This window comes from Balaenoptera physalus (genome assembly GCF_965194825.1).
Source record: "Balaenoptera physalus genome assembly, chromosome: 3".
NCBI classification, from domain to species: domain Eukaryota; kingdom Metazoa; phylum Chordata; class Mammalia; order Artiodactyla; family Balaenopteridae; genus Balaenoptera; species Balaenoptera physalus.
In genome coordinates, this window is record NC_138890.1 from 67,132,308 (window position 1) to 67,159,300 (window position 26,993).

Consider the following 26,993-nt stretch of genomic DNA (forward strand, 5'->3'; position numbering starts at 1 on the left):
AATGATTGCAGTTTTTTGACTATTAAGAATAATGCTGTTAGGAACATTCTTTTCTTTAAAATATTTATTTATTTTTTGGCTGTGTCGGGTCTTAGTTGCAGCACACGGGCTCTTTGTGGTGCATGGGCTTCTCTCTAGTTGTGGCGTGTGGGCTCCAGAGCGCATGGGCTCATTAGTTGTGGTGCGCAGGCTCTCTGATTGTGGCACTTGGGCTCAGTAGTTGTGGCGCATTGGGCTTAGTTGCCCCGCAGCTTGAGGGATCTTACTTCTCTGACCAGGGATCGAACCAGCATCCCCTGCATTGCAAGACCAATTCTTAACCACTGGACCACCAGGGAAGTCCCAGGAACATTCTTTTATAAGTCATTGTGCAGATACGTTGTAAAGTTTCTCTTGGATAGATACCTAGGAGTGAAATTGCTGGGTCTTATGGTTAACGTGTGTTTATCTTTTGAAAAAACTGCAAAACCGTTTTCCACAGTGGTGATTGTACTACTTTTTTCCCAGCAGTATGGTATGAGAGTTCCAGTTTCTTCACATCTTCACCAACATTTAGACTCTCGTTCTTTTTAATTATAGCTATTCTAGAGGATCTGTAGTGGTATCTCATTGTTTTAACTTGTATTTCCCTAATGATTAACAACATTGAACATCTGTTTGTGTACTTATTGGACATTTGTATGTCTTCTTGGTAAAATATCTCTTAAAATATCTTACCCATTTTAAAAATTGGTTGCCTGTGTTCTTATTATTGAGTCATGCTCTTTATATATTCTGGATTCATATCTGTGATCAGATATGTGATTTGAAAATATTTTTCCCAGTCTGTGGCTTGTCTTTTCATTTTCTTAGTGATGTTTTTTTGAAGAGAAAAGTTTTGTATTTTGATTAAGTTCAGCTATCAAGTTTTCTTTTATCACATGCTTTTGGTGACATAGCTCAGAAATTTTTTCCAAACCCAAGACCACAAAGATTTTCTCTTATGTTTTTATCTAGAAGTTGAAAACATTTTAGGTCTTACATTTTAAGTCTCTGGTCCATTTTGAGTTAATTTTTATATATGGTGTGAGGTGAGGGTCTGAGTTTTTTTCTTTCTTTCTCCCCCCTGCCCCCTTTTTTTCCCTTGTTGCCTATGGATATCCAGTTGTTACAGCACCATTTGTTGAGAAGACTATTCTTTCCCTGTTGAATTAACTTGGTGCTTTTGTCAAAATTCAACTGACCACAAATGTGTGGGCTTATTTCTGGATTGTTTGTTCTATTCCATATTTGTTTGTTTGTTTATTTATTTGGCTGTGCTGTGCGGCACATGGGATATTAGTTCCCTGACCAGGGATCAAATCCATGCCCCCTGCATTGGGAGCATGGAATCTTAACCACTGGACCACCAGGGAAGTCCCATAGAATTCTGTAATATAGAATGCAGTTTACTGTGCATTATTCAAATGTAGCTTAGCTGTAACTGTTTGGACTCTCAATAACAAGTACGTAATCCTTCTGCCATTTAAAAATTTTATATAATTAATAAACTATTTTTGGCGCAATTTTATGTTCACAGTAAAATTGAGCAAAGTACAGAGTTCCCATATATCCCTAGTCCCCCAGAATGCACACCTCCTCCACTGTCAACATCCTGCACCGTAATGGTTACATTTGTTAAAATTGATGACCCTGTATTGACACATCATTATCATCCAGAGCCCATAGTTTACATTAGGGTTCACTCTAGGTTTTGTACATTCTGTGGGTTTGGACAAATATATAATGACATGTATCCACCATTGTAGTATCATACAAAATTGTTTCACTCTATATAGTATGTTGCCTTTTCAGATTGGTAACTTTCACTTAGTAACATGCACTTAGGTTTCCTCCATGCCTTTTCGTGGCTTGTTAACTCATCTCTTTTATCAGTGAATAATATGCCATTGTCCTTATGTACTGTTTATCTGTTAACCTGCCTACTGAAGGACATCTTGGTTGCTTCCAAGTTTTGGCAGTTATGAATAAAGCTGCTATAAATATGTAGGTTTTTTGGTGGACCTTCTGCCATTTTAAATATATAGTTTGGAAACGAGGAGACTGGGTAAAATCTCAGGTAATTTTTAGTTTTTAAAAACTAACATTTTAAGAGAAGTTCATATTGAACAAAATGATAGCATTAGATTTGTTAAGTTTGGCATTTAAAAATTAGAAATTTGGACTCTCATCTCTGAAAAATAAGATGAGATTCTTTAATTTTAGGGGATTCCTGGTCCTCCTTTCTCAGCTCTAATATTGTAAATTAGTAATCTTTTTATTTAAAAAAATTTTTAATTTAATTTTTATTTTATATTGGAGTATAGTTGATTTACAATGTTGTGTTAGTTTCAGGTGTACAGCAAAGTGATTCAGTTATACGTATACATATATCCATTCTTTTTCAGATTCTTTTCCCATATAGATTATTACGGAATATTGCGTAGAGCTCCCTGTGCTATACAGTATGTCCTTGTTGATTATCTATTTTATATATATAGTATATGTATATGTTAATCCCAAACTCCTAATTTATCCCTCCTCACCACGTTTCCCCTCTGGTAACCATAAGTTTGTTTCTGAAGTCTGTGAGTCTGTTCCTGTTTTGTAAATAAGTTCATTTGTATAATTTTTTTTTTTAGATTCCACATATAAGTGATATCATATGATATTTGTCTTTCTCTGGCTGACTTCACTTAGTATGATAATCTCTAGGTCCATCTATGTTGCTGCAAATGGCATTGTTTCATTCTTTTTTATGGCTGAGTAATATTCCATTGTGTATATGTACCCCATTTTTTTATCCATTCCTCTGTTGATGGACATTTAGGTTGCTTCCATGTCTTGACTATTGTAAATAGCGCTGCAGTTAACATTGGGGTGCATATAGCTTTTCGAATGATGGTTTTCTCTGGATATATGCCCAGGAATGGGATCACTGGATTGTATGGTAGTTCTATTTTTAGGTTTTTTTTTTTTTTTTTTTTTGTGATGTGGACCCTTTTTAAAGTCTTTATTGAATTTGTTACAATATTGCTTCTGTTTTGGTTTTTTGGCCATGAGGCATGTGGGATCCCAGCTCCCTGACCAGGGATCGAACCCGCACCCCCTGCATTGGAAGGTGAAGTCCTAGCCACTGGACTGCCAGGAAAGTTCCTATTTTTAGTTTTTTAAGGCATCTCCATACTGTTTTCCATAGTGCCTGTACCAATTTACATTCCCACCAACAGTGAAGGAGGGTTCCCTTTTCTGCACACCCTCTCCAGCATCTACTGTTTGTAGACTTTCTGATGATAGCCATTCTGACCGGTGTGGGGTGATACTTCATTGTAGTTTTGATATGCAATTCTCTAATAATTAGCGATATTGAGTACCTTTTCATGTGCTTTTTGGCCATCTGTATGTCTTCTTTGGAGAACTGTCTATTTAGGTCTTCTGCCCATTTTTTGGTTGGGTTGTTTGTTTTTTTGATACAGAACTACATGAACTGTTTGTATATTTTGGAGAGTAATCCCTTGTCAGTCACTTCATTTGCAAATATTTTCTCCCATTCTGTAAGTTGTCTTTTCATTTTGTTTATGGTTTCCTTTGCTGTGCAAAAGTTTTTAAGTTTCATTAGGTCCCACTTGTTTATTTTTGTTTTTATTTTCATTGGGAGGTGGATCCAAACAAATCTTGCTGCAATTTATGTCAAAGAGTGTTCTGCCTATGTTTTCCTCTAAGAGTTTTATAGTATTCAGCTTTGTATTTAGGTCTTTAATCCATTTTGAGTTTATTTTTGTGTATGGTGTTGAAGAATGTTCTAATTTCATTCTTTTACATGTAGCTGTCCAATTTTTCCCAGCACCACTTTTTGAAGAGACTGTCTTTTCTCCATTGTATAGTCTTGCCTCCTTTGTCATAGAGTAATTGACCGTAGGTGCATGGATTTATCTCTGGCCTTTGTATCCTGTTCCATTGATCTGTATTTCTGTTTTTGTGCCAGTACCATACTGTTTTGATGACTGTAGGTTTGTAGTATAGTCTGAAGTCAAGGAGCCCGATTCCTCCAGCTCATTTATTTTTCTCAGGATTGCTTTGTCTATTCGGGGTCTTTTGTGTTTCCATACAAATTTAAAAATATTTTGTTCTAGTTCTGTGAAAAATGCCATTGGTAATTTGATAGGGATTGCAATGAATCTGTAGATTGCTTTGGGTAGTATAGTCATTTTGACAATATTGATTCTTCCAATCCAAGAACATGGTATATCTCTCCATCTGTTTGTGTCATCTTTGATTTCTTTCATCAGTATCTATAGTTTTCTGAGTACAGGTCTTTTGGCTCCTTAGGTAGGTTTATTCCTAGGTATTTTATTCTTTTTGATGTGATGGTAAATGGGATTGTTTCCTTAATTTCTCTTTCTGATCTTTCATTGTTAGTGTATAGAAATGCAACAGATTTCCGCGTATTAATTTTGTATCCTGCAACTTTACCGAATTCATTGATGAGCTCTAGTAGTTTTCTGGTAGCATCTTTAGGATTTTGTATGTATAGTATCATGTCATCTGCAAACAGTGACAGTTTTACTTCTTCTTTTCCAATTTGGATTCCTTTTATTTCTTTTTCTTCTCTGATTGCCATGGCTAAGAATTCCAAAACTATGTTGAAAAAAGTGGTCACAGTGGACATCCTTGTCTTGTTCCTGATTTTAGAGGAAATTCTTTTAGCTTTTCACTGTCGAGAATGATGTTAGCTGTGGGTTTGTTATACATGGCCTTTATTATGTTGAGGTAAGTTCTCTCTGTGCCGACTTCTGGAGAGTTTTTATCATAAATGGGTGTTGAATTTTGTCAAAAGCTTTTTCTGCATCTATTGAGATGATCATATGTTTTTTTTAACTGATAAAATTTTTTATTTCACTTTTGAGTTTTTACACTTTTCCTGATTATTCCGTGTAAGGTGGAAACTAGAACTGTTTAAAAGACATACACAGATCGAGTACATCAATAACCAGGGTTTTTTCTTTTTTGCTATACTATTTTCACAACCACAGGTGTGCTTGCTAGGCAATATAACCATCACAGAAGCAAACGTGAGGCAGAATACTGGTGAGGAAAAACAAAGCGAGAGAGAGCTACCAGGTATACAGACAGGCTCGTTCTACATTCACTACTGCGTTTTCAAGTGTCAAGTATAACTGCACATTTTTGTTCAGCTAGAAAGAAGAGGGATTTTTTTCTTTTTCTTTTTTTTCCCTTTTGGTTTGTTTGAAATCAGTGCATGAATGTTTCTCATTTCAGCAGATGGACAAACAGATGGACACTACGGCTACGGGGAATAATCAGGGGAGGGAGGGGGAGACTGTGAGACTGTTAGGCCTGGCTATTCCCAACTCTCCCCATCACAGTGTTCATGCAACTTCCCTGCATTATAGGGTCTTGTTGAAATGTGTCTGTGAACTTGATGGGATGGGTACACTTGGGAGAGCTGGTGACAGGTGCTAACAAGCATTATCAGGGCTGGCTGCAATATAAGGAGAAACCATGGATATTTAAAAATACGTTTTTGAGTCAGATCTTGGCGTGACTGAAGAGCAACCACCGTTCTGAGAACTGGAAGAAGACAGAGCTGAGATGCAGGAAGCTCTTTTCAACTCTCTGAAACAAGGCTGGCTCACCGAAGTGCTCACCAACATCCCTCACCCCCTCCAGACCCCCTGTCCCTGCTCATCTAGTACTAAACCGTGAACAAAAGGCAAAGAGAATGCACAAAGAAGAAAATGTAAGGAAGAAGAAGGACAAATTTAGAGAGAGAAGAGAAAACCAAAATCAATTGTCAAAAAAGGACAGTGGGAAAGAATGTTTAGATTTCAAAATTCTAAAGCCCCAAGCTAGGAAGAACCCAAAGACTGAGTACTTGCTCCTCAAGTGAAAGTCAATCTCTGCAGAACATTATTCTTAGAGGTGTTACCCAGGAAACAGATAAGGCCATTCATTCATAAGATGCATGGCTCTTTTTTTCCTTCTTGAGCTCGTGGTTACAGGGAAAACAGATTCCACTACGGAAGCGCAAGCTGCCAATCAGTAACATGCTGCTGTAGGAAAGGGGTTGGAGTCACATGTGGTCTGTGAGCACTGGACCTTTGCATGGTGTCATAACCCAGTTATCTGCCACCAAGAATGTTAATTTCTGGCTTCGACTTCCCTCAGAGGAAGACACTGTGGCCATCCGCAGTCATGAACTTTTGAGTGGCAACAGCCCCAACGGGTCAAGTGTCTACAAGCCCTGAACAGAACAGGCAGAATCACTGTGAATTACCATGAAACTCGAATGCCAAACTAGAGGTGTCTCACTCCAAGTCCCAGTGTCACAATATAATCTCTATAACTTTCTGTACAACTTTACAATGGAACTGTATTTCAGTGACTGTTTTGTATTGAATTAAACTTTCCGAAAAGTTACACATAATTCAGGTCTATTTTGTTTTCTACCAGTAAGAGTTCTGCTAAATTACAAAACCCCATAATCACAGTGTTGTTTTTTAAAAAAATTAAACACACAGTACTCCTGTCAATGTTAATCAAAATCAAAACTTCAGAATGCTGTGGCATTTATGTGACCAATCTGAGTTTTAGATACAAATACCAGCTGCTTATCCCATGGACCATTTTTGCTAGACTGAGGCTGTGAAAAACTGAAAGTTGACGTACGATTCTTTTTTTTTTTAATTGCACAAAGGGATATACATGGAGGGTACAGAGTGACACTGAAGAGATCACAGGGCATGACAGACATTAGTTCTCTTCCTCCCCAGCATCTCCTTCATCTCCCTGGTTTTCCAACGTCCACAGAGTGAGATTGTCCCTAAGCAACTGCATGATCAGGATGCTGTTTTTGTAAGACTCTTCATTCAGTGTGTCCAATTCAGCAATCGCTTCATCAAATGCCGTTTTTGCCAGGCTGCAAGCCTTTTCAGGAGAGTTTAGAATCTCATAGTAAAAGACGGAGAAATTAAATGCCAAGCCCAGTTGAATTGGGTGTGTAGGCTGCATTTCTTTCTTACTAATTCCAAATGCTTCCAGGTAAGCCTGCTGGGAGTTTGACACAGTGGTTTGTTTATTATCTCTAGATGCCACCTCAGGAAGATATCTAAAATAATCGCCTTTCATTTTCAAGTAGAACACCTTTCTGGTTGTGTAGCATTGGGAATAAGGTATTTTTCCAACAGGTCCAGAACATCGATGCAGATGTCCTGCAGCTCTGCCTTGATCTTCTCACGGTACTCTTTGCCCATCTGCTGCTGCATCTCGTTCCTCTCTGTTTTCTGTTTGATGCTGGCGATGACACGCCAGGAAGAACAGTGGGCACTGACCATGTTCTTGTAGACAACAGACAGCAGTTTTCTCTCCTCATTGGAGAGCTCGTGCCCCTGCTCCATGACTGCCTTCACGGCCGCAGCCATGTCATCGTAGCGCTCCACCTGCTCGGCGAGTTTGGTTTTCTGTACCAGCTCACTCTTATCCATGGTCATTCCTGTGGGAGGACTGCAGGGGGCAAAGACACTTACTAGCGGAGCTCCGGGCGTGGTGTCCGCTTCCTTCCCAAGCCCACTCCTCCAGCGGCGGCTGCAGTGGCATCGGCGGCTGCAGTGGCGACCTCGGCTCCAGAATCGGCGGCTGATCATATGGTTTTTATTCTTCAGTTTGTTAATGTGTGTATCACACTGATTTGTGGATGTTGAAAAATCCTTGCATCCCGGGGATAAATCCCACTTGATCGTGGCGTATGATCCTTTTAATGTATTGTTGGATTCAGTTTGCTAGTATTTTGTTGAGGATTTTTGCATCTGTGTTCATCAGTGATATTGGCCTATTTCTTTTTTGTGTGGTATCTTTGCTTGGTTTTGGTGTCAGGGTGATGGTGGACTCATAGAATGAGTTTGGGAGTGTTCCTTCCTCTGCGATTTTTGGGAAGAGTTTCAGAAGGATAGGTGTTAACTTTTCTCTAAATGTTTGGTAGAATTCACCTGTGAAGCCATCTGGTCCTGGACTTCTGTTTGTTGGCAGTTTTAAAATCAGTTTTGATTTCAGTACTTCTGATTGGTCTGTTCATATTTTCTGTTTCTTCCTGGTTCAGTCTTGGAAGGTTATATGTTTATCCATTTCTTCTAGATTGACCATTTATTGACATATAGTTGCTTATAGTAGTCTCTTATAATCCTTTATATTTTTGTGGTGTCCGTTGTAACTTCTTTTTTTTCATTTCTAATTTTATTGATTTGAGCCCTCTCCCTTTTTTTCTGTTGAGTCTGGCTACAGGTTTATCAATTTTGTTTATCTTTGCAGAGGAACCAGCTTTTAGTTTGATTGATCTTTTCTCTTGTTTTGTTCCTCTCTTTCATTTATATCTGCTTTGATCTTTATGATTTTTCCCTTCTACCAACTTTGGGTTTTGTTTGTTCTTCTTTCTCTAGTTACTTAATATCCTTTTTAAATTAGTAATCTTCATATATTTAATGCATTCATAGAAATTGCATTAGGTATTAATTTTGAGCTTAAATTTTTTTTTGGTCATTACATACTGGTAAAAAACATGGGCTGTGGAGCCAACTGGAGTGTGTTCAGATCTTGTTTCTACCACTTACTATGTCATTGAGCAAGTAACTCAACCTCTCTAAGCCTTTGTTTCCTCAACTAAACTGTGGGAATATAAACATTGCCTAGCCCCTTAGGATTGGGGTGAAAATTAAATAGGAATGCATGTAAAGTACATGACATAGCACATAGCAAATGATCAGTAAATGGTAGCTGTGGTGTCTTTTCTAAAATGCAGTATATGCGTTCATGATATTTTCAGCTCCTTGGAATGCAGTAAGTTATATTCTTAACGCAAGAGTTTGAAATATTTAGTGAGTTAGAAAAAATTAAGACTTTTAAATTATTCCCATGTATAAAAATGGTTTCTGTTGTGATTAATTTATTTTCATAGAAAGTCCAAAAATGACAACAAGTTGTTGTTAACTGAATAGAGTGGTAGTAGTTGAGAAACCTTTTTCATTTATGCTGACACTTTCTAGACTATCTTCTCATACTATACTGTCTCCTGAGGAAATCTCATCCACCTCCATGGCTTCAGTGGCAAATGAATCTCATCCATCCTCCTGCTTGCTTGACACATCCATTTCGGTGTATCGTAGACTTAAAGCTCAGTACCCACGAACTAAATTCATGATCTTCCCTTTCACACTGTTATTTCTTCTAGTGTTGTTCACCATCTCAGTACATGGCATAGCCATACATCCCTTTGGTCAAGCCAGAAATTGAAAGTCACCCTCAATTCTTCCTTTTCCCTGGTCCCCTTACGACTAGTTATTTTCCAGGTCCTCTTGATTCTAACTGTTAAATATCTCTGACATCCGACTGTTAAATATCTCTGAAATCCTTCTACCTTTCTCGTCGCCTTCTATTTATTGTCAGCACCATCTCTCACCTGGCTAACTACTTCAGCCCTCTAACTTATTTCTTCACGTCTCCCCTTGTTTTCTTCCAATTCTTTGTATACAGGATAGCCAAAGTGACTATGATGTCACTCCTCTGATTGAAAAATCATTCTATGACTTCACTTTGTTTTTAGCATAAGCTCTAAAAGCCTTAAGATGTTCATCATCCTGTGTGATTAGGTCCCTGTCCATTTCTTTAGCTGTATCTGCATCCACTGTCCTTGTCCATCTCTGTTTCTTCCATTCTGGTCTCATTACATTTCTTCAAAATCTCCATTCTCTTTTTTGCCTCTTGCTGTCCACTGTGTTCCTGTCTAACTCTTGCTCATATATCAGATTGTATCTTAAACCTTACCTCTTCTGGAAAGCCTTCCTTGACCTCTTCCCCTTTCCTCCTGCATCAGTTCTCCTGCCCAGATTATGTCCCTTACTCTCATCTAGAACTCCGTGTTTCTCATTTCCCAACACTCATCCTGCTTATGATTATTTGGCTAGTATGTCCTCCCCAAGATGACATATCATAAGATTAAAGATTGTGTTTGTCTTGTTTGTCATTGTGTCCCCGGTGCCTAGCACAATGCCAGACACAGGTGTGTAGTAAGTATTTGTTGAATGAATGAATTTGGGTATTTAGAAAATTTTAAGTTGTATCTGTAATTACTTGTAATAATTGTATTGTCACCTTTTTTTGTTAATTCCCCCTATTCCTTACAACTGTTACTTAAAACATTTTATTTCGAAATAATGTACTTATTTTAGGAATAAGAAGAAAAAAACTACCATTTGCCAGGCGTAATGTTGGTCACTTGAAGTAAATTGTTTCATTTGGTTCTTACTATCAATGTAGAGTATTCATTCTTATCCCCATTTTGCCATTGAGGAGATAATCTCTGGGTATATACTTTCTAAGGTCAAGTCTCTGAAAAATGGCAGATGTGTGGATTCACATTGAGGTCTTTCTATTCTAGAACCTGTGTTCTCTTGCTGTAATTATACTACCTTCTCCAATTTAATGTCCACATTAAGTAATTAATATACACATTTTAAGAAATTTCTTATGATTAGCTAAAGTGTCAGATTTTGTATTTATTTCATTGACTCTAGTTCTTTAACAGTGCTATGCTCATGTGGCATACAGTACATCTTGTAATTGCTGATAATAAAGGTGAAATTTGTACTAGAATAAACTTTAAATCCAGGCTAGAAATTGCATCACAGTGTCAAAGGAATTAATTTTAAGAGCTATTGGTCTGTAGCATTAGACTCTGCAAAGTGATTGATTCTCTTCATCATTTTCAGGGACTATTTTTGCATATGGACAAACTGGAACAGGTAAAACTTTTACCATGGAAGGTGTTCGAGCTGTTCCTGAACTTAGAGGAATCATTCCAAATTCATTTGCTCACATATTTGGTCATATTGCAAAAGCAGAGGGTGATACAAGGTAAAAGAGAATTAATATTTTCTAATATTGAGAAGTACAAGCATAAGAAAGATGTATAAATTTTATAAACACATTTAAAAAACTGTTCTAATATTTCACTGTTTTTTTTAAAATGATGTTTTATTTACAGATTTTTGGTTCGAGTGTCTTATTTGGAAATATATAATGAAGAAGTTCGTGACCTTTTGGGCAAGGATCAGACGCAGAGGTTAGAGGTATGGATAATTGAAATTGGAGCATTTTCCAAAGCAATAGAATGTGTACTAAATTAAGCTCTTTTTTGAACAAAAGTTACTTTCAATATTTTACTTATTTTTTGACCAGGTAATATGATAACATAGTTCAAAAATAAAAGTATTTTAAACATTTATACATTGAAAAGTCTTGGTCCTACCTCATTTCTCCCCACCCTAAGATAACCACTTTCAGTATCCTTTCAGTGTTCTTTATGTAAATACAAACAAATACAATTTTATTTTTACTCCAAAAGTAGGACACTGTATACATTGATCTGCACCTTTTTTTAATTAAAATTTTTATTGAGACAAGTGTAAATTCATATGCAGTTGTAAGAAATAATACAGAGAGATTACCCTTCACACAGTTTTCCCCAGTGGTAACATTTTACAAAGCTATAATGCAATATCACAACCATGATATTGACCTTGATGCAATCCATAGATCTTATTCAAATGCCCCTAGTTTTTCCTGTAGTCATTTGTGTTGTATACTGTTTTATCATGTGTAGATTGGTATATCCACTACCACAGCAAGGTACTAAACATCTCAGATATGCCTTATGTTGCCCTTTTATAACCACATCTACCTCTCCTGTGACCACTCCCCTCTGTCCCCATCCCTAACCCCTGACAACCCCTGATCTGCTTTCCATTTCTACAGTTTTGTCATTTCAAAATGTTATGTAAATATAAACATACAATATGTAACCTTTTGGAATTGTCTTTTTTCACTTGGCATAACTCCCTAGAGATTCATCCAGGTTGTTGCATGTATCGATTGTTCATTCATTTTTATTACTGAGTAATACTGCATGGCGTATTTAACCATTCACCTGTTGAAGGACATCTGGGCTGTGTACAGTTTTGGGCTATTATGAGTAAAGCCACTATGAACATTCACACACAGATTTTTTTGCAAATGTAAGTTTTCATTCTCTGGTATGAATGCCCAAGGGTACTACGGAATTTATTTTAAGTCAGAAGTTTTTAAAGTGTCAAAAATATAGTTATTAAGACTAATCATGAATGTAGTCATGAATACTTGTGTTTTCAGTCTTTCTTTTACCTGAAGGAAAAACCAAACTTTCTGATTGAGAAACTCTAGTTTGTATACTTTTGGGTAACAGATTGGCACTAAAGACTACTTTCATCCAGCATCTTAGAAAAGGGAACTGTGAGATTATATGCATAAATGTCAGATAATCACAAAATTTGTGAATTGGTACATTATGGTTTTAACTGACAAGTATAGCTGATTCACATTCATTATTTTTTAATTGAGATATAATTTACATAGCATAATATTCATCCTTTTAAAGTGTACAATTTAGTGATTCTTAGTATATTCAGAAAGTTATGCAACCATCACCACTATCTAATTCTAGAACATTTTCATTACTCCAGAAAGAAACTCCATGGCCATTAGGAGCTACTCACCATTCCCCCTCTCCCTCCTGGTAACCCATAGTTTACTTTTTGTGTCTATGGACTTGCCTATTCTGGACATTTCATTTAAATGGAATCATACAATTGTGGTCTTTTATGTCTGGCTTCTTTCACTTAGTATAATGTTTTCAAGATTCACCCATGTTGTAGCATGAATCAGTATTTCATGTTTTTGTTTTAACAGCCTGTACACGTTTTTATATGAATACACACATACCTCGTTTTATGGTGCTTCACTTTATTATGCTTTGCAGATACTGTGTTTTTTACAAAATGAAGGTTTGTGGCAACCTGCATCAAACAAATCTGTTCAGCTCCATTTTCCAGCAGCATTTACTTACTTCATGTCTCTGTGCCACATTTTGGTAATTCTTGCAATATTTTAAACTCTCCACCAGCAAAAAAATTATGACTCACTGAAGTCTCAGGTGATGTTAGCATTTTTTAGCAATAAAATATTTTGAAATTAAGGTACATACATCTTTTAAAACATAATGCTGTTGCACACTTAATAGACTACAGTATAGTGTAAACATAACTTTTATATGTAATGAGTAACCAAAAAATTCATGGTACTAAGTTTATTACGGTGGTCTGGGACTGAACCTGCAATATCTTTGAACTGTATATTTTTTCAGTTCTCTTGGTTATATATCAGTGAATGTAATTGTTAGATAATGTGGTAACTGTATTTTTAGGAACTGCCAGACTGTTTCCCACAGTGGCTGTACCATTTTACATTCCGATCAGCAATGTACGAGGAGTCCAGTTTCTCTACATCCTCATCAACACTCGTTATTATCTGTCTTTTTTATAGCCATTTTAGTGGGTGTAAAGTGGTATCTCATTTGCGGGCTTGATTTCCATTTCCCTGATGGCTAATGATGATGAATATCTTTTCACGCCATTTGTGTATCTTCGTTGGATAAATTTCAGTTCGAATCCATTGCTCATTTTTAATTGGGTCTTTGTCTTTTTGTTATTGAGTTGTAATAATTCTTTATATATTCTAGATACAAGTTTGTTAACAGATATATGGATTTATAAAAATATTCTCCCATCTGTGGGATTATCTTTTCACTATCTTGATGGTGTCCTTTGGAGCATAAAAATTTTTAATTTTCATCATGTCTGGTTTATCTATATTTAGTTTTGTTGCTTGTGCTTTTTGGTGTAGTATCTAAGAAATCATTGCTTCATCCAGGGTCATGAAGATTTATGCCTTTGTTTTCTTCTAAGAGTTTTATAGTTTTAGCTCTTATATTTATGTCTTTGATTCATTTTGAGTTAATTTTTTATGTACCGTGTGAGATAGAGGACCAACTTCACTTTTGCCTATGGATATCCAGTTGTCTCAGCACCATTTATTGAAAAGACTATTTCCCCCTCATTGCACTTTGCTTTTTTCACTGAACAATGGATTGTGGCAATTTGTCCACATCAGTACAGAGAAAGCTTCCTCATTCCTTTTTTTTTTTTTTAAGCTTCATAATATCCTTTGTATGCACATAATTTTAATTTATTTAGCCAGCCCTCTGTTGATGAACACTTGGTTTGTCTAAGATCTTTTGCTGTTACACACAATTCTGTGCTAAATAGCCTTGTACATACAACATTTCATACGTGTGTAGGCATATCTGAGGATAAATTCCTGAAGCAGGGTTGCTGAGTCACATGGTAAATGATTAGTAACTATTGCCATATATATTAATATAGTGTATGAGACACTAGATTTAGTGTATGAGACAAAAGATTAGCCTTAAATATTAATATTGCAATTTTGATAGAAATTGCATTGTCAGTAAAATAATTAGAGAATAATGGTAACAGTAGTCACCCTTGAAGAATGGTGTAGAATACACTTGGAATAACAGCAGCTCCTATTACTAAGCTTTTATAATGTGGCAGTAGGCATTCAGTACAGTAAATTGTGGTAGTAGCACATACTTTATTTCATTTAATCTTTCAGCAGTTCAGTTTTGTTATTGTAAAAAAATGAAACCTAGAAGGGTTTCCTGACTTGCTCGTGTCACAGGTAAGTGAATTAAGGACTAAAGGGTGATTTCGGAGGTTTTACCATCTTAGCTTGAATTCTGGCTCTGAATTCTTAAGCAAGTTACTTACCCTCTATGAGCCTTAGCTTTGCCACATGAAAATGGAAATCATAAAAGTATCTACTTTATAGGATTATTGCCAACATTAACAAATTAATACAAAGTTTTAAAATCATTGATTGACACGTAATAAAGTATTCAATAAATTTTAGCTTTTTTTTCTTTTTAAGTTTACTATATAAGCTGAGCTTTTGGAGCAGTATATTACAGGCTTAGGTACTATTTGTGTTTGTTGGACCTTAATGAAGACTTAATCTATAATGATAATGTGTAGACAGCAAATATAGAGATAAGTTTCATTTTTGCTAGTTGTCATCTTTGGTTTTGATGGATACTTTAATTCTGTGCTTTTTACCTTTTAAAAGTTTGTTTTATTGCATAGATTATTAGAATAAAAATCATTGGGACAGATTTTCCATTTTTGTAACAGTAATTATAGATCAGATTTATTCTCAGGAACAGTCTTGTCAATGGTTCTCAACCACATTAGACCCAATGCCCCTTTTTTATAACATATATCTTGTAATGCCCCTTTGACTCTCCTGAAATAAATTTCATAGATTATGAAATCTATTTACACACATAATTTAAAAATTATCAATATACTGCCCTATTATAATATAAAAGAGAATAAAATTAATTTAAAAATAAAGTGGTTGTATTTCAATATGTAAATGCTTAGATGTGATCATAGTCAATGACATAAGGAAGGAGTCAGAAACATATATAATCATTATGATTGTAGCAGCTACAAATGCAGACTATTATAAGTATGTTGTATTGGTGATCTAAACACCTTGATTGGTGTTACTGTCAATGACATGGTCTTTTAAAATAGTAACTAGCTCTTGGTAGAGTTCTGAGGAAAATAAAGTAGTTCTTTCCTCAGTTTTCCTGCATTCCTATATTATTATTATTACCATGGGAAAGCACTTTGTCTTCATATGTACAATAGAGTTAGGGTTTAGACTCAGGTAATTATAAGTTGTTTTTTCACCCATGTTAATATCTGGTAGGACATTCAGAGTTGCATGGGACAATTCATTGACTGTGACCATCCCACCCATTTCAAGGTGTTTAGTATCCCAGGCCCTGCCTATGAATACTAATAGCGTCCTCAAGTGAACCAGAAACTCCCCCACAAACGTCTAAAACATTCTGGGCAGGGGAGTAACTGCTGCCATGGAGATTCATTGTTTTGGCGTTATAAACTGTTTGTTATACAAATTAAATTTCTGTGTTTTTATGATAAAAATTCTTTGCTAGCATTACCATCCAATTTTTTAAAATTTTCATAAACAAATAACAGTAATAGACAGTAATACATACCACTCATTCACATTCACGTGCCTCATTTCTAGGTGAACTTGCTGGCGCTGACTCAGACTCATGACTGAATTTAAGCTATTAGTTTTTAGGAGTGTCTAGACCACATTTAAGTTACCAGGAGTCTCTAACAAAGGTAAAGACCAGGGCCCTCTAATGAGAGTCAATATCAGGGGTGTCTCTGAGAACGATTAATCCTTTGATTTCCTTTCTTTCCTCCTGGTGGGATCTCCTCCGAAACCAGGGCCAGAATCCCCTAATGAGGGTCAAAACCAGAGAGAAAACAGGATTCAAACTCATGTACTAAGACACCCAAGATAAAAGTCAAACTAATTCCAGAAGGCTCACTTTGATACAATATCATAAAAGCCTATACTTAAGGAATTTTATCCCATTTTCTTTCCCTTTTAAAAAACAGTTCTAGTTGAATGTAGGTGTTATAGTCTAAAGACCACTGAGGGGCCATTGTTCATCAGAGCCTAAGGAATATTGGGGCCATGTGGTGTTACAGTAAAATATCATTCTCTTTCTTTTCATGGGAGCATAGCTGCAGTTCTTCCAGTTTTGCAAAATCCACCCTAGGGGACTACAAGATAGAACAGAGCTCTCTTTACCCATTATTCTTTCACACGGCTGCTGTTACCAGAAACAGACAGACTGGCAGATCAGTATCCAGAGTCTTCTCAGGGTCACAGTTTCCTAGCATGAGAATGGAAAGTTTCCTACCTACCATTCCAGACAGGGGTGCAGATGAGCCTTGGTCTAACAGGGAGTTTCTCAATTACTGCTCAGGCAGTGCTGGATGGCCAAGGGACTCCTCGACCCAGAAGGGAAAGTCCAATTAAAGTGGTACTCTGCTCAAAACAAGATGACCACATCATACACCTTCCCCCACAAAAAAGTAAAATTCCAATCAAGGCAACCCAGTAGGAAAGAGTGCCCTGGTGTTGTCACACACGAGGTTACACCACTTACCAGAGACGTCTTACACCAGGACCGGAGCCTTGTTTCCTTTACCAGGGAATCGAAAACACCATGGGCCAGTGCTGCCTGGTTAGTGGCAAGCACTTGGGGCTGTCCCTGAGACAAAAGCACTCAGGCACCTGCTGGACAAGAGCTGAGTGCCACTGTCAGCCCAGGGCTGATGTGCCATGAGTGAGATGCCACTCAAGATGGCTGTCCCTTCATGGTCACCAAAATTGTTACTGAACCAAACTTGGGTCTGCTTGCCTGCCACACAGCAAGGCAAATTTACTGACACTGGGTTGTGTTGAAGGAAAGTACACTGTTTTATTGCAGGGCACAAGCAAGCTCATGCTCAGAAGGCTCAAACTCCCTAATGGCTTTTTTCAGGGATGGGTTTTTAAAGGCAACATTTGCGGTGAGGGTTGCAGGGTGCATGACTTCTGATTGGTTGGTGGTGAGGTAACAGGGTGATATTTCGGGAATCTTAATCATCAACCTCCTGGTTTAGCCCAGTCTGAGGTCTGGTGCTTGTGGTCAGCATGTAGTCATCATCCTCAACCTGGATGGGGGTCTTGGTTTCTACAGAACAACTCCAAGATACACATTAGATTGTTTTATGTACTCCTTGAGGAGGAACTAGGACTCTGTTTTATACCTGAACTATTGTTTCAGCTATAAAAAGCAGTTTTTTGACTGCTTTTCTTTTGTTTCTGCATTCCTTCACTTCCTTAGTAACTGCTTGACTCTGCTCTTTGGAATTCAGGAAAAGCCTGGGAGACTAAATCCTTTTTCTACAAACAAGAAATGGGGGACATGGAGGGGCTTTTTTACCTGGGAGGGTCCCGCAAGGTCCTGCCTTTTTAAATTTTATTTTATTTTTATTGGAGTATAGTCGATTTACAATGTTGTGTTAGTTTCAGGTGTACAGCAAAGTGATTCAGTTATACATATATCTATTCTTTTTCAAATCCTTTTCCCACTTAGCTTATTACAGAATATTGAGTAGAGTTCCCTGTGCTATACAGTAGGTCCTGGTTGGTTATCTATTTTAAATATATTAGTGTGTATATGTCAATTCCAAACTCCCAATTTATCCTTCCCCCCAACCTTTACCCTTTGGTAACCATAAGTTTGATTTCTAAGTCTGTGAGACTGTTTCTATTTTGTAAATAAGTTCGTTTGCATCATATTTTATAGATTCTGCCTAGAAGTGATATATGATATTTGTCTTTCTCTGACTTACTTCACTTAGTATGATAATCTCTAGGTTCATCCGTGTTGCTGCTAGTGGCATTATTTCATTCTTTTTAATGGCTGAATAATATTCCATTGTATAAATGTACCACATCTTCTTTATCCTTCTTCTGTCGATGGACATTTAGGTTGCTTCCATGTCCTGGCTATTGTAAATAGTGCTCCAATGAACATTGGGGTGCGTATATCTTTTCAAATTATGGTTTTCTCTGGATATATACCCAGGAGTGGGATTGCTGGATCATATGGTAGTTATGTTTTAGTTTTTTAAGGAAGCTTCATACTGTTCTCCATAGTGGCTGTACCAATTTACATTCCCACCAACAGTGTAGGAGAGTTCCCTTTTCTCCACACCCTCTCCAGCATTAATTGGTTGTAGAATTTTTGATGATGGCCATTCTGACTGGTGTGAGGTGATACTGTGTAGTTCTGATTTGCATTTCTCTAATAATTAGTGTTTTGTTTATCTAATAATTGGTGCTTTTTTTTAAAAAAACTTTTGGGTTTTATTTATTTATTTATTTATGGCTGTGTTGGGTCTTCGTTTCTGTGCGAGGGCTTTCTCTAGTTGCAGCAAATGGGGGCCACTCTTCATCGCGGTGCGCGGGCCTCTCATTATCGCGGCCTCTCTTGTTGCGGAGCACAGGCTCCAGACGCGCAGGCTCAGTAATTGTGGCTCACGGGCCTAGTTGCTCTGCAGCATGTGGGATCTTCCCAGACCAGGGCTTGAACCCGTGTCCCCTGCATTGGCAGGCAGATTCTCAACCACTGCGCCACCAGGGAAGCCCATAATTGGTGCTTTTTAGCCATCTGTATGTCTTCTTTGGAGACATGTCTATTTAGATCTTCTACCCATTTTTTGATTGGGTTGTTTCTTTTTTGGTACAGAACTGCATGAGCTGTTTGTATATTTTGGAGATCCCTTGCCGGTCACTTCGTTTGCAAATATTTTCTCTCATTTTGTAAGTTGTCTTTTCATTTTGTTTATGGTTTCCTTTGCTGTGCAAAAGCTTTTAAGTTTAATTTGGTCCCATTTGTTTATTTTTCTTTTCATTACTCTAGGAGGTAGATTGAAAAAGATCTTGCTGCAATTTATGTCAAAGAGTGTTCTGCTTCTGTTTTCCTCTAAGAGTTTTATTGTATTCGGCCTTACATTTAGGCTTTTAATCCATTTGAGTTTATTTTTGTGTATGGTGTTAGGGAGTGTTCTAATTTCATTCATTTACATGTAGCTGTCCAGTTTTCCCAGCACCACTTATTGAAGAGACTGTCTTTTCTCCATTGTATATTCTTGCTTCCTTTGTCATAGATTAGGTGACCATAGGTGCGTGGGTTTGGTCTCTTTGTATTTTCTATTTCTTCCTGGTTCAGTCTTGGAAGGTTGTACCTTTCTAAGAATTTGTGCATTTCTTCCAGGTTGTCCAGTTTATTGTCATATAGTTGCTTGTAGTAGTCTTTTATGATCCTTTGTATTTCTTTGGTGTCCATTGTAACTTCTCCTTTTTCATTTCTAATTTTATCTATTTGAGCCCTCTCCTTTTTTTTCTTGATGAGTCTGGCTAAAGGTTTATCAATTTTGTTTATCTTTTCAAAGAACCAGCTTTTAATTTGATTGATCTTTTCTATTGTTTTCTTCATCTCTATTTCATTTATTTCTGCTCTGATCTTTATGATTTCTTTCCTTGTATTAACTTTGGTTTTGTTTGTTCTTCTTTCTCTAATTGCTTTAGGTGTAAGGTTAGGTTTATTTGAGATTTTTCTTGTTTCCTGAGGTAAGATTGTATTGATATAACCTTCCCTCTGAGAACTGCTTTCACTGTATCCCATAGGTTTTGGATAGTTGTGCTTTCATTTTCATTTGTCTCTAGGTCTTTTTTATTTCCTCTTTGATTTCTTCAGTTATCCATTGGTTGTGTAGTAGCATATTGTTTAGCCTCCATGTGTTTGTGTTTTTACAGTTATTTTCCTTATAATTGATTTCTAATCTCAGAGCATTGTGGTTGGAAAAGATGCTTGATATGACTTTTTAAAATAAACTTATTTATTTATTTTTGGCTGTGTTGGGTCTTTGTTGCTGTGCGTGGCCTTTCTCTAGTTGCGGCGAGCGGGGGCTACTCTTCGTTGTGGGGAGTGGGCTTCTCACTGCAGTGGCTTCTCTTGTTGTGGAGCACAGGTTCTAGGCGCATGGGCTTCAGTAGTTGTGGCACGTGGGCGCAGTAGTTGTGGCTCTTGGGCTCTAGAGTGCAGGATCAGTTGTGGTGCATGGGCTTAGTTGCTCCGTGGCATGTGGGATCTTTGTGGACCAGGGCTCGAACCCGTGTTCCCTGCATTGGCAGGCAGATTCTTAACCACCGCACCACCAGGGAAGACCTGATATGATTTTAATTTTCTTAAATTTACCAAGTCTTGCTTTGTGGCCCAGCATGTGGTCAGTCCTGGAGGATGTTCCATGTGCACTTGAGAAGAATGGGTATTCTGCTGCTTTTGGATGGAATGCTCTATAAATATCAGTTAAGTCCATCTGTTCTAATGTGTCATTTAAGGCCTGTTTTTCCTTATTGATTTTCTGTCTGGATGATCTGTCCATTGTTGAAAGTGGGGTGTTCAAGTCCCTCACAATTACTGTGTTACTGTCACTTTCTCCTTTTATGGGTCTTAACATTTGCCTTATATATTGAGGTGCTCCTATGTTGGGTGCATATATTTAGAATTGTTATCTTCTTCTTGGATTGGTCTCTTGATCACTATGTAGTGTCCTTCTTTGTCTCTTGTAACAGTCTTTATTTTAAAATCTATTTTGTCTGAAATGAGTATTGCTACTCCAGCTTTCTTTTGATTTCCATTTGCATGGAAGGTGTTTTTCCATCCCCTCACTTTCAGTCTGTATGTGTCCCTAGGTCTCAAGCGGGTCCCTTGTAGACAGCATATATACAGGTCTTGTTTTTGTATCCATTCAGCAGTCTCTGTCTTTTGGTTGGAGCATTTAATCCATTTACATTTAAGGTAAATATTGATATGTATGTTCTTATTGCCATTTTGTTAATTGTTTTGGATTTGTTTTTGTAGGTCTTATTTCTCCCCTTCCTCTTTTGTTCTCTTCCTTTGTGATTTGATGACTAACTTTAGAGTTGTGTTTGAATTCCTTTTTCTTTTTTGTGTGTGTATCTATTGCAGATTTTTGATTTGCCATTACCATGAAGTTTTGATATAGTATTCTGTATATAAACAAGATTGATTTAAGTTGCTGGTCTTTTAATTTCAAATGCATTTCCAATAGCCTGCCTTTGTACTCTCCTCATGATTGCTGGTTTTGATATCGTATTTGTGTGTGGATGATTTCCTACCTTTAACATATGTTTGCCTTTACTGGTGAGCTTTTCCATTCCTAATTTTATTGTGTGTATTTACGTCCTTTTTTTTCTGCCTAGAGAAGTTCCTTTAGCATTTGTTGCAAAGCTGGTTTGGTGGTGCTGAATTCTCTTAGGTTTTGCTTGTCTGGCAAGCTTTAGATTTCTCTGTCAAATCTAAATGAGAGCCTTGCTGGATAGAGTATTCTTGGTTGTAGGTTCTTCCCTTTCATCACTTTATTTTTGTTTGTTTGTTTGTTTTTTTAACATCTTTATTGGAGTATAATTGCTTTACAATGGTGTGTTAGTTTCTGCTTTATATCAAAGTGAATCAGCTATACATATACATATATCCCCATATCCCCTCCCTCTTGCGTCTCCCTTCCACCCTCTCTATCCCACCCCTCTAGGTGGTCACAAAGCACTGATTTCACTTTAAATATATCATGCCACTCCCTTCTGGCCTGCAGAGTCTCTGCTGAAAAATCAGCTGATAACCTTATGCGGATTCCCTTTTAAGTTATTTGTTGCTTTTCCTTTGTTGCTTTTAATATTTTTCTCTTTGTCTTTAATTTTTGTCAATTTGATTACTACATGTTTCGGTATGGTCCTCCTTGGGTTTACCTGGCCTGGGACTCTCTGCACTTCCTGGACTTGGGTGACTGTTTCCTTTACCATGTTGGGGAAGTTTTCAGCTATTATCTCTTCAAATATTTTCTCAGGTCGTTTCTCTCGCTCTTCTCCTTCTGGGATCTCTATAATGTGAATGTCAGTGTGTTTAACGTTGTCCCAGAGGTGTCTGAGACTGTTCTCATTTCTTTTCATTCTTTTTTTTTTACTGTGTTCCACAGCAGTGATTTCCAGCGTTCTGTCTTCCAGCTTACTTATCCATTTTTCTGCCTCATTTACTCTGCTATTGATTCCTTCTAGCGTATTTTTCATTTCAGTTATTGTGTTGTTCATCTCTGTTTGTGTGTTCTTTAGATCTTCTAGCTCTTTGTTAAACATTTCCTGTATCTTCTCAGTCTGTGCCTCCTTTCTTTTTCTGAGATCTTGGATCATCTTTACTATCATTACTCTGAATTCTTTTTCGTGTAGATTGCCTATCTCCATTTCACTTAGTTGTTCTTCTAGGGTTTTATCTTGTTCCTTCGTCTGGGACATAGTCATCTGCCATCTCATTTTGTCTACCTTTCTGTGATCGTGGTTTCCATTCCACCAGCTGCAAGGTTGTAGTTCTTGTTGCTTCTGCTGTCTGCCCCCTGGGGATGAGACTGGTCTAAGAGGCTTGTGCAGGCTTCCTGGTGGGGGAAACTGGTTCCTGCCCACTGGTGAGTTGAGCTGGGTATTGTCCCTCTGGTGGGCAGAGCCGTGTCAAGGGGGCTGTTTAGCAGGCAGCTGTGGGCTCAGGAAGACTTTAGGCAGCCTGTCTTCTGATGGGTGGGGCTGTGTTACTTCCCTGTTGGTTGTTTGGCCTGAGGAGTGCCAGCACTGGAGCCTGCAGGCTGTTGGGTGGTGCCAGGTCTTGGTGAGAAAATGGCAGCCTCCAGGAGGACTCATGCCAGTGAGTACTCCCTAGAACTACTGCCACCAGTGTCTTTGTCCCTGCAGTGATTCATAGCCCCTGCCTCCCCAGGAGACTCTTCAAGACCAGCAGGTAGGTCTGGCCCAGGCTCCTATGAGGTCACTGCTTTTTCCCCTGGGCGCTGGTGTGCACGAGACCTTGTGTGTGCCCTCCAAGAGTAGAGTTCCTCTTTCCCCCAGTCCTGTGGAATTCCTGCAATCAAACCCCACTGGCCTTCAAAGCCAGATGCTCTGGGGGCTTCTCCTCTCGATGCCAGACCCCAGGATAGGGAGCCTGATGTGGGGCTCAGAACTTTCACCCCTGTGGGAGAACATCTGCGATATAATTATTTTCCAGTTTGTGGGTCACCTACCCAGCAGATATGGGATTTGATTTCATCGCGATTGCACACCTTCTAATGTCTTGTTGTGGCTTCTCCTTTGTCTTTGGATGTAGGATATCTTTTTTGGTAGGTTGTAGTGTGTTTTTTTTCGATGGTTGTTCAACAGTTAGTTGTGATTTTGGTGTTTTCTTGGTACAAGGTGAGCTCATGTCCTTCTATCTGCCGTCTTGTCTCAGGGTCCTGCTTTATTTCAGAATCATATTCAGTTTCTTCATCTTTCATGTCTAATTAGTTTATCTACAATTAATAATTGAATATAGAATTAATATCTTGTGATTGGAAATGACCGTAGACTTTGCAGACTGATGCCAGTTTGAAGAATGTTTGTTTTCAGTCTGCAATGAGATGAGAATAGTAAATGAAAGTACATGCTTAAAAACTTTCATAGCAATTTGACATTGTCATGGCATCCAAGTACATGATTTTTGTATTTTTCAGAGATATCACTTTCCACATTAGAAATATACGTATAATTCTTTACCATAGATTTTTCTGAGAAGCATTGATATAAACCAGTAATATTCAAACATTTAAAAAGATTTAAAGCCATTAAACAGTTGAATCAAACCAAACCTTATGTGGAAGCCCAATCTATAAAATACATGAAAGTAAAGCTCTCTGTAGAACTTGTGTCTGGGTCTGAGAACCCCCAAACTCACACAATGGCCCTCTCATTGCCACCATGGACCCTCTAGTGCTTGTCAGAGCACAGTTTGAAACCCACTGGTTTATAGAGACCAACACATTTCTTTACTACTAGTAAAATTAGGGCTTAATGTATATCTCATGACAGAAAAAAGGTAATTTTTCCTAATGTATAAATATATCATAAAAGAGACTAAAAAAACTGAAAACCTCTAACTAGATTTAAAATCAACACCTAGAATTTAGAGTATTTGCCTTTGTGACTTTTGTTTCTGATATAAACTTTTGTTTGTCGTCTTTGTGCGGTCTTACTACCTTTGGAATGGCTCGCCCCACTGGCAGCCACAGGCCTCTGCCTCAGTTTCACTTTATTCTGTTGATTTGTGGATGTGACTTCTAGGGCCTTGAAAAGTGAATTTTGTATTTCTATTTGTATTTTACAGATAGTATTAAAATACTATCTGTATTTTAAATAAATATATCCCAAATACAGCCTTCAAGTTGGGTAAAAGTTCTCACAAAGTTACTCATGGAAAGGTAATATTTTTACATGGATACCATAGATCTGATTATTTCATTCAGCTGTGTGAAATACTCCAGTGGCTTCAAATTGCTGTTAAGGTAAAGACCAATAATTAGAGAAGGCAAATCAAAATTACAATGAGGTACCACCTCACACTGGTCAGAATGGCCATCATCAAAAGGTCTACAAATAACAAATTCTGGAGAGGCTGTGGAGAAAAGGGAACCCTCTTACACTGTTGGTGGGAATGTAAATTGGTGCAGCCACTGTGGAAAACAGTATGGAGATTCCTCAGAAAACTTAAAATAGTTACTATATGATCTAGCAATCCCATTCCTGGGTATATATCCAAACAAAACTATAATTTGAAAAGCTACATGCACCCCAGTGTTCATAGCAGCACTACTTACAATAGCCAAGACACAGAAGCAACCTAAATGTCCATCGACAGATGAATGGATAAAGAAGATGGGGTATATATATATATATATATATATATATATATATATATATATATACACACACACACACACACACACACACACACATACATACACACATACATACACACACACACAATGGAATACTATTCAGCCATAAAAAGGAATGAAATAATGCCATTTGCAGCAATGTGGATCAACCTAGAGATTATCATTCTAAATGAAGTAAGTCAGTAAGACAAATATCACACGATGTCACTTATGTGTGGAATCTAAACTATGACTCAAATGAACTTATTTATGAAACAGACTGACAGACATAGAGAACAGACTTGTGGTTGCCAAGGCAGAGGGGGGATAGGGGAGGGATGGATTGGGGGTCTGGGATTAGCAGATGCAAACTATTATGTATAGAATGGATAAACAAGGTCCTACTGTATAGCACAGGGGACTATATTCAATATCCTGTAATAAACCATAATGGAAAAGAATATATATGTATATGTGTGTGCGTATATATATGTATATACATATACATATATATAACTGAGTCACCTTGCTGTACACCAGAAACCAACATATTGTATATCAACTACAGTTCAATAATAAAAAAATAGACCAATTACTATTCTTAATCTTACCTCTGCCTCTTAATCTTATCTGGCTACCTCTGTAGCCAGATATCCCACCTATTTCCCCCCTGCCACCTAGTCTTTCCCTGGCTTTTGTTTGTTTCGTTGGTTTTTATTTTTTAAAATACCTAGTTTTTAGGTCAAGAGCTGTTGTTGGGACCAGAACTCACATCTCCTGGAACGCAGCCCCTGCACTACTTGCCTCCCCAGGTCATGTTCATAGAGCTCCCAAGCCAGGCTGGCCTTACTTCCAAGTGATTGATTAAGAGGAGGCAACCTCTGTCTTCGTTTAGACAACTTCCTGGTTTTCACTTCCTAAGTCATCCTGTTATGTCATGCCTCTGAGCTTCACATTGGTTTTGAGTTTGAAGATTCCCAGTTCACAAACTGTTCTTTCGTGCACAATAAACTCTTACTGAATACTAAAAAAAAAAAAAACCTAGTTTTTTCTCATTTCAGGATTCTTGCACATACTGTTTTCCTCTTGTTCTAACACAGATTGTCTACCTCCTGTTTCTTCAAGTCTTAGCTTAAACATCATCTTGGGGAACTTATCCTGTCCCTGCTTCACTAGCTTAAGTCTGTCTATAATGTATTCTTTTTTTTTATTCATAAATCTATATATTTTTGACTGCGTTGGGTCTTCATTGCTGCTCACAGGCTTTCTCTAGTTGCAGCAAGCGGGGGCTACTCTTTGTTGCAGTGCATGGGCTTCTCATTGCAGTGGCTTCTCTTGTTGCGGAGCATGAGCTCTAGGTGCTCCAGTAGTTGTGGCACACGGGCTCAGTAGTTGTGGCTCGCGGGCTCTAGAGCGCAGGCTCAGTAGTTGTGGCACACAGGCTTAGTTGCTCCGTGGCATGTGGGATCTTCCTGAACCAGGGCACGAACCCGTGTCCCCTGCATTGGCAGGTGGATTCTTAACCACTTCACCACCAGGGAAGTCCCTATATTGTATTCTTATACTTCCCTGTATTTTTTTTTCTTCATGGCATTATCACAATTGAAATAAAATAAAATAAAATAATTTGTGTGTGTAATTATTCATTTGTATGTTCTCCCTGTAGATTGTTACCTCCACTAGTGTAGAAACTGTCTACCTTGTTCATCACTGTATCCTCACTCTCTAGCACAGTGTCCAACATGTAGTAGATAT

At 37.7% G+C, this 26,993-nt stretch overlaps 1 protein-coding gene and 1 pseudogene across 5 annotated transcripts in view; one reads left to right on the plus strand and one right to left on the minus strand.

Moving 5' to 3' along the window:
• The window catches only part of KIF3A (kinesin family member 3A), an 88,715-nt gene that overhangs the window by 9,897 nt on the left and 51,825 nt on the right, over nt 1-26,993 (plus strand). For all 4 annotated transcript variants that reach the window (XR_014261865.1, XM_082455333.1, XM_082455332.1 and 1 more), the window contains exons 3-4: nt 10,797-10,941; nt 11,072-11,156. Coding sequence is in view for 3 of the 4 variants with exons in the window: in XM_082455333.1 (XP_082311459.1) it covers nt 10,797-10,941; nt 11,072-11,156 (230 nt within the window). In the remaining variant the exon portion in view is untranslated. The remainder of the gene's footprint in view (nt 1-10,796; nt 10,942-11,071; nt 11,157-26,993) is intronic.
• Nucleotides 4,887-10,783, minus strand: LOC309657626 (14-3-3 protein beta/alpha pseudogene; annotated as a pseudogene). Its single transcript has one exon. The product of its transcript is annotated as a 14-3-3 protein beta/alpha pseudogene (transcript).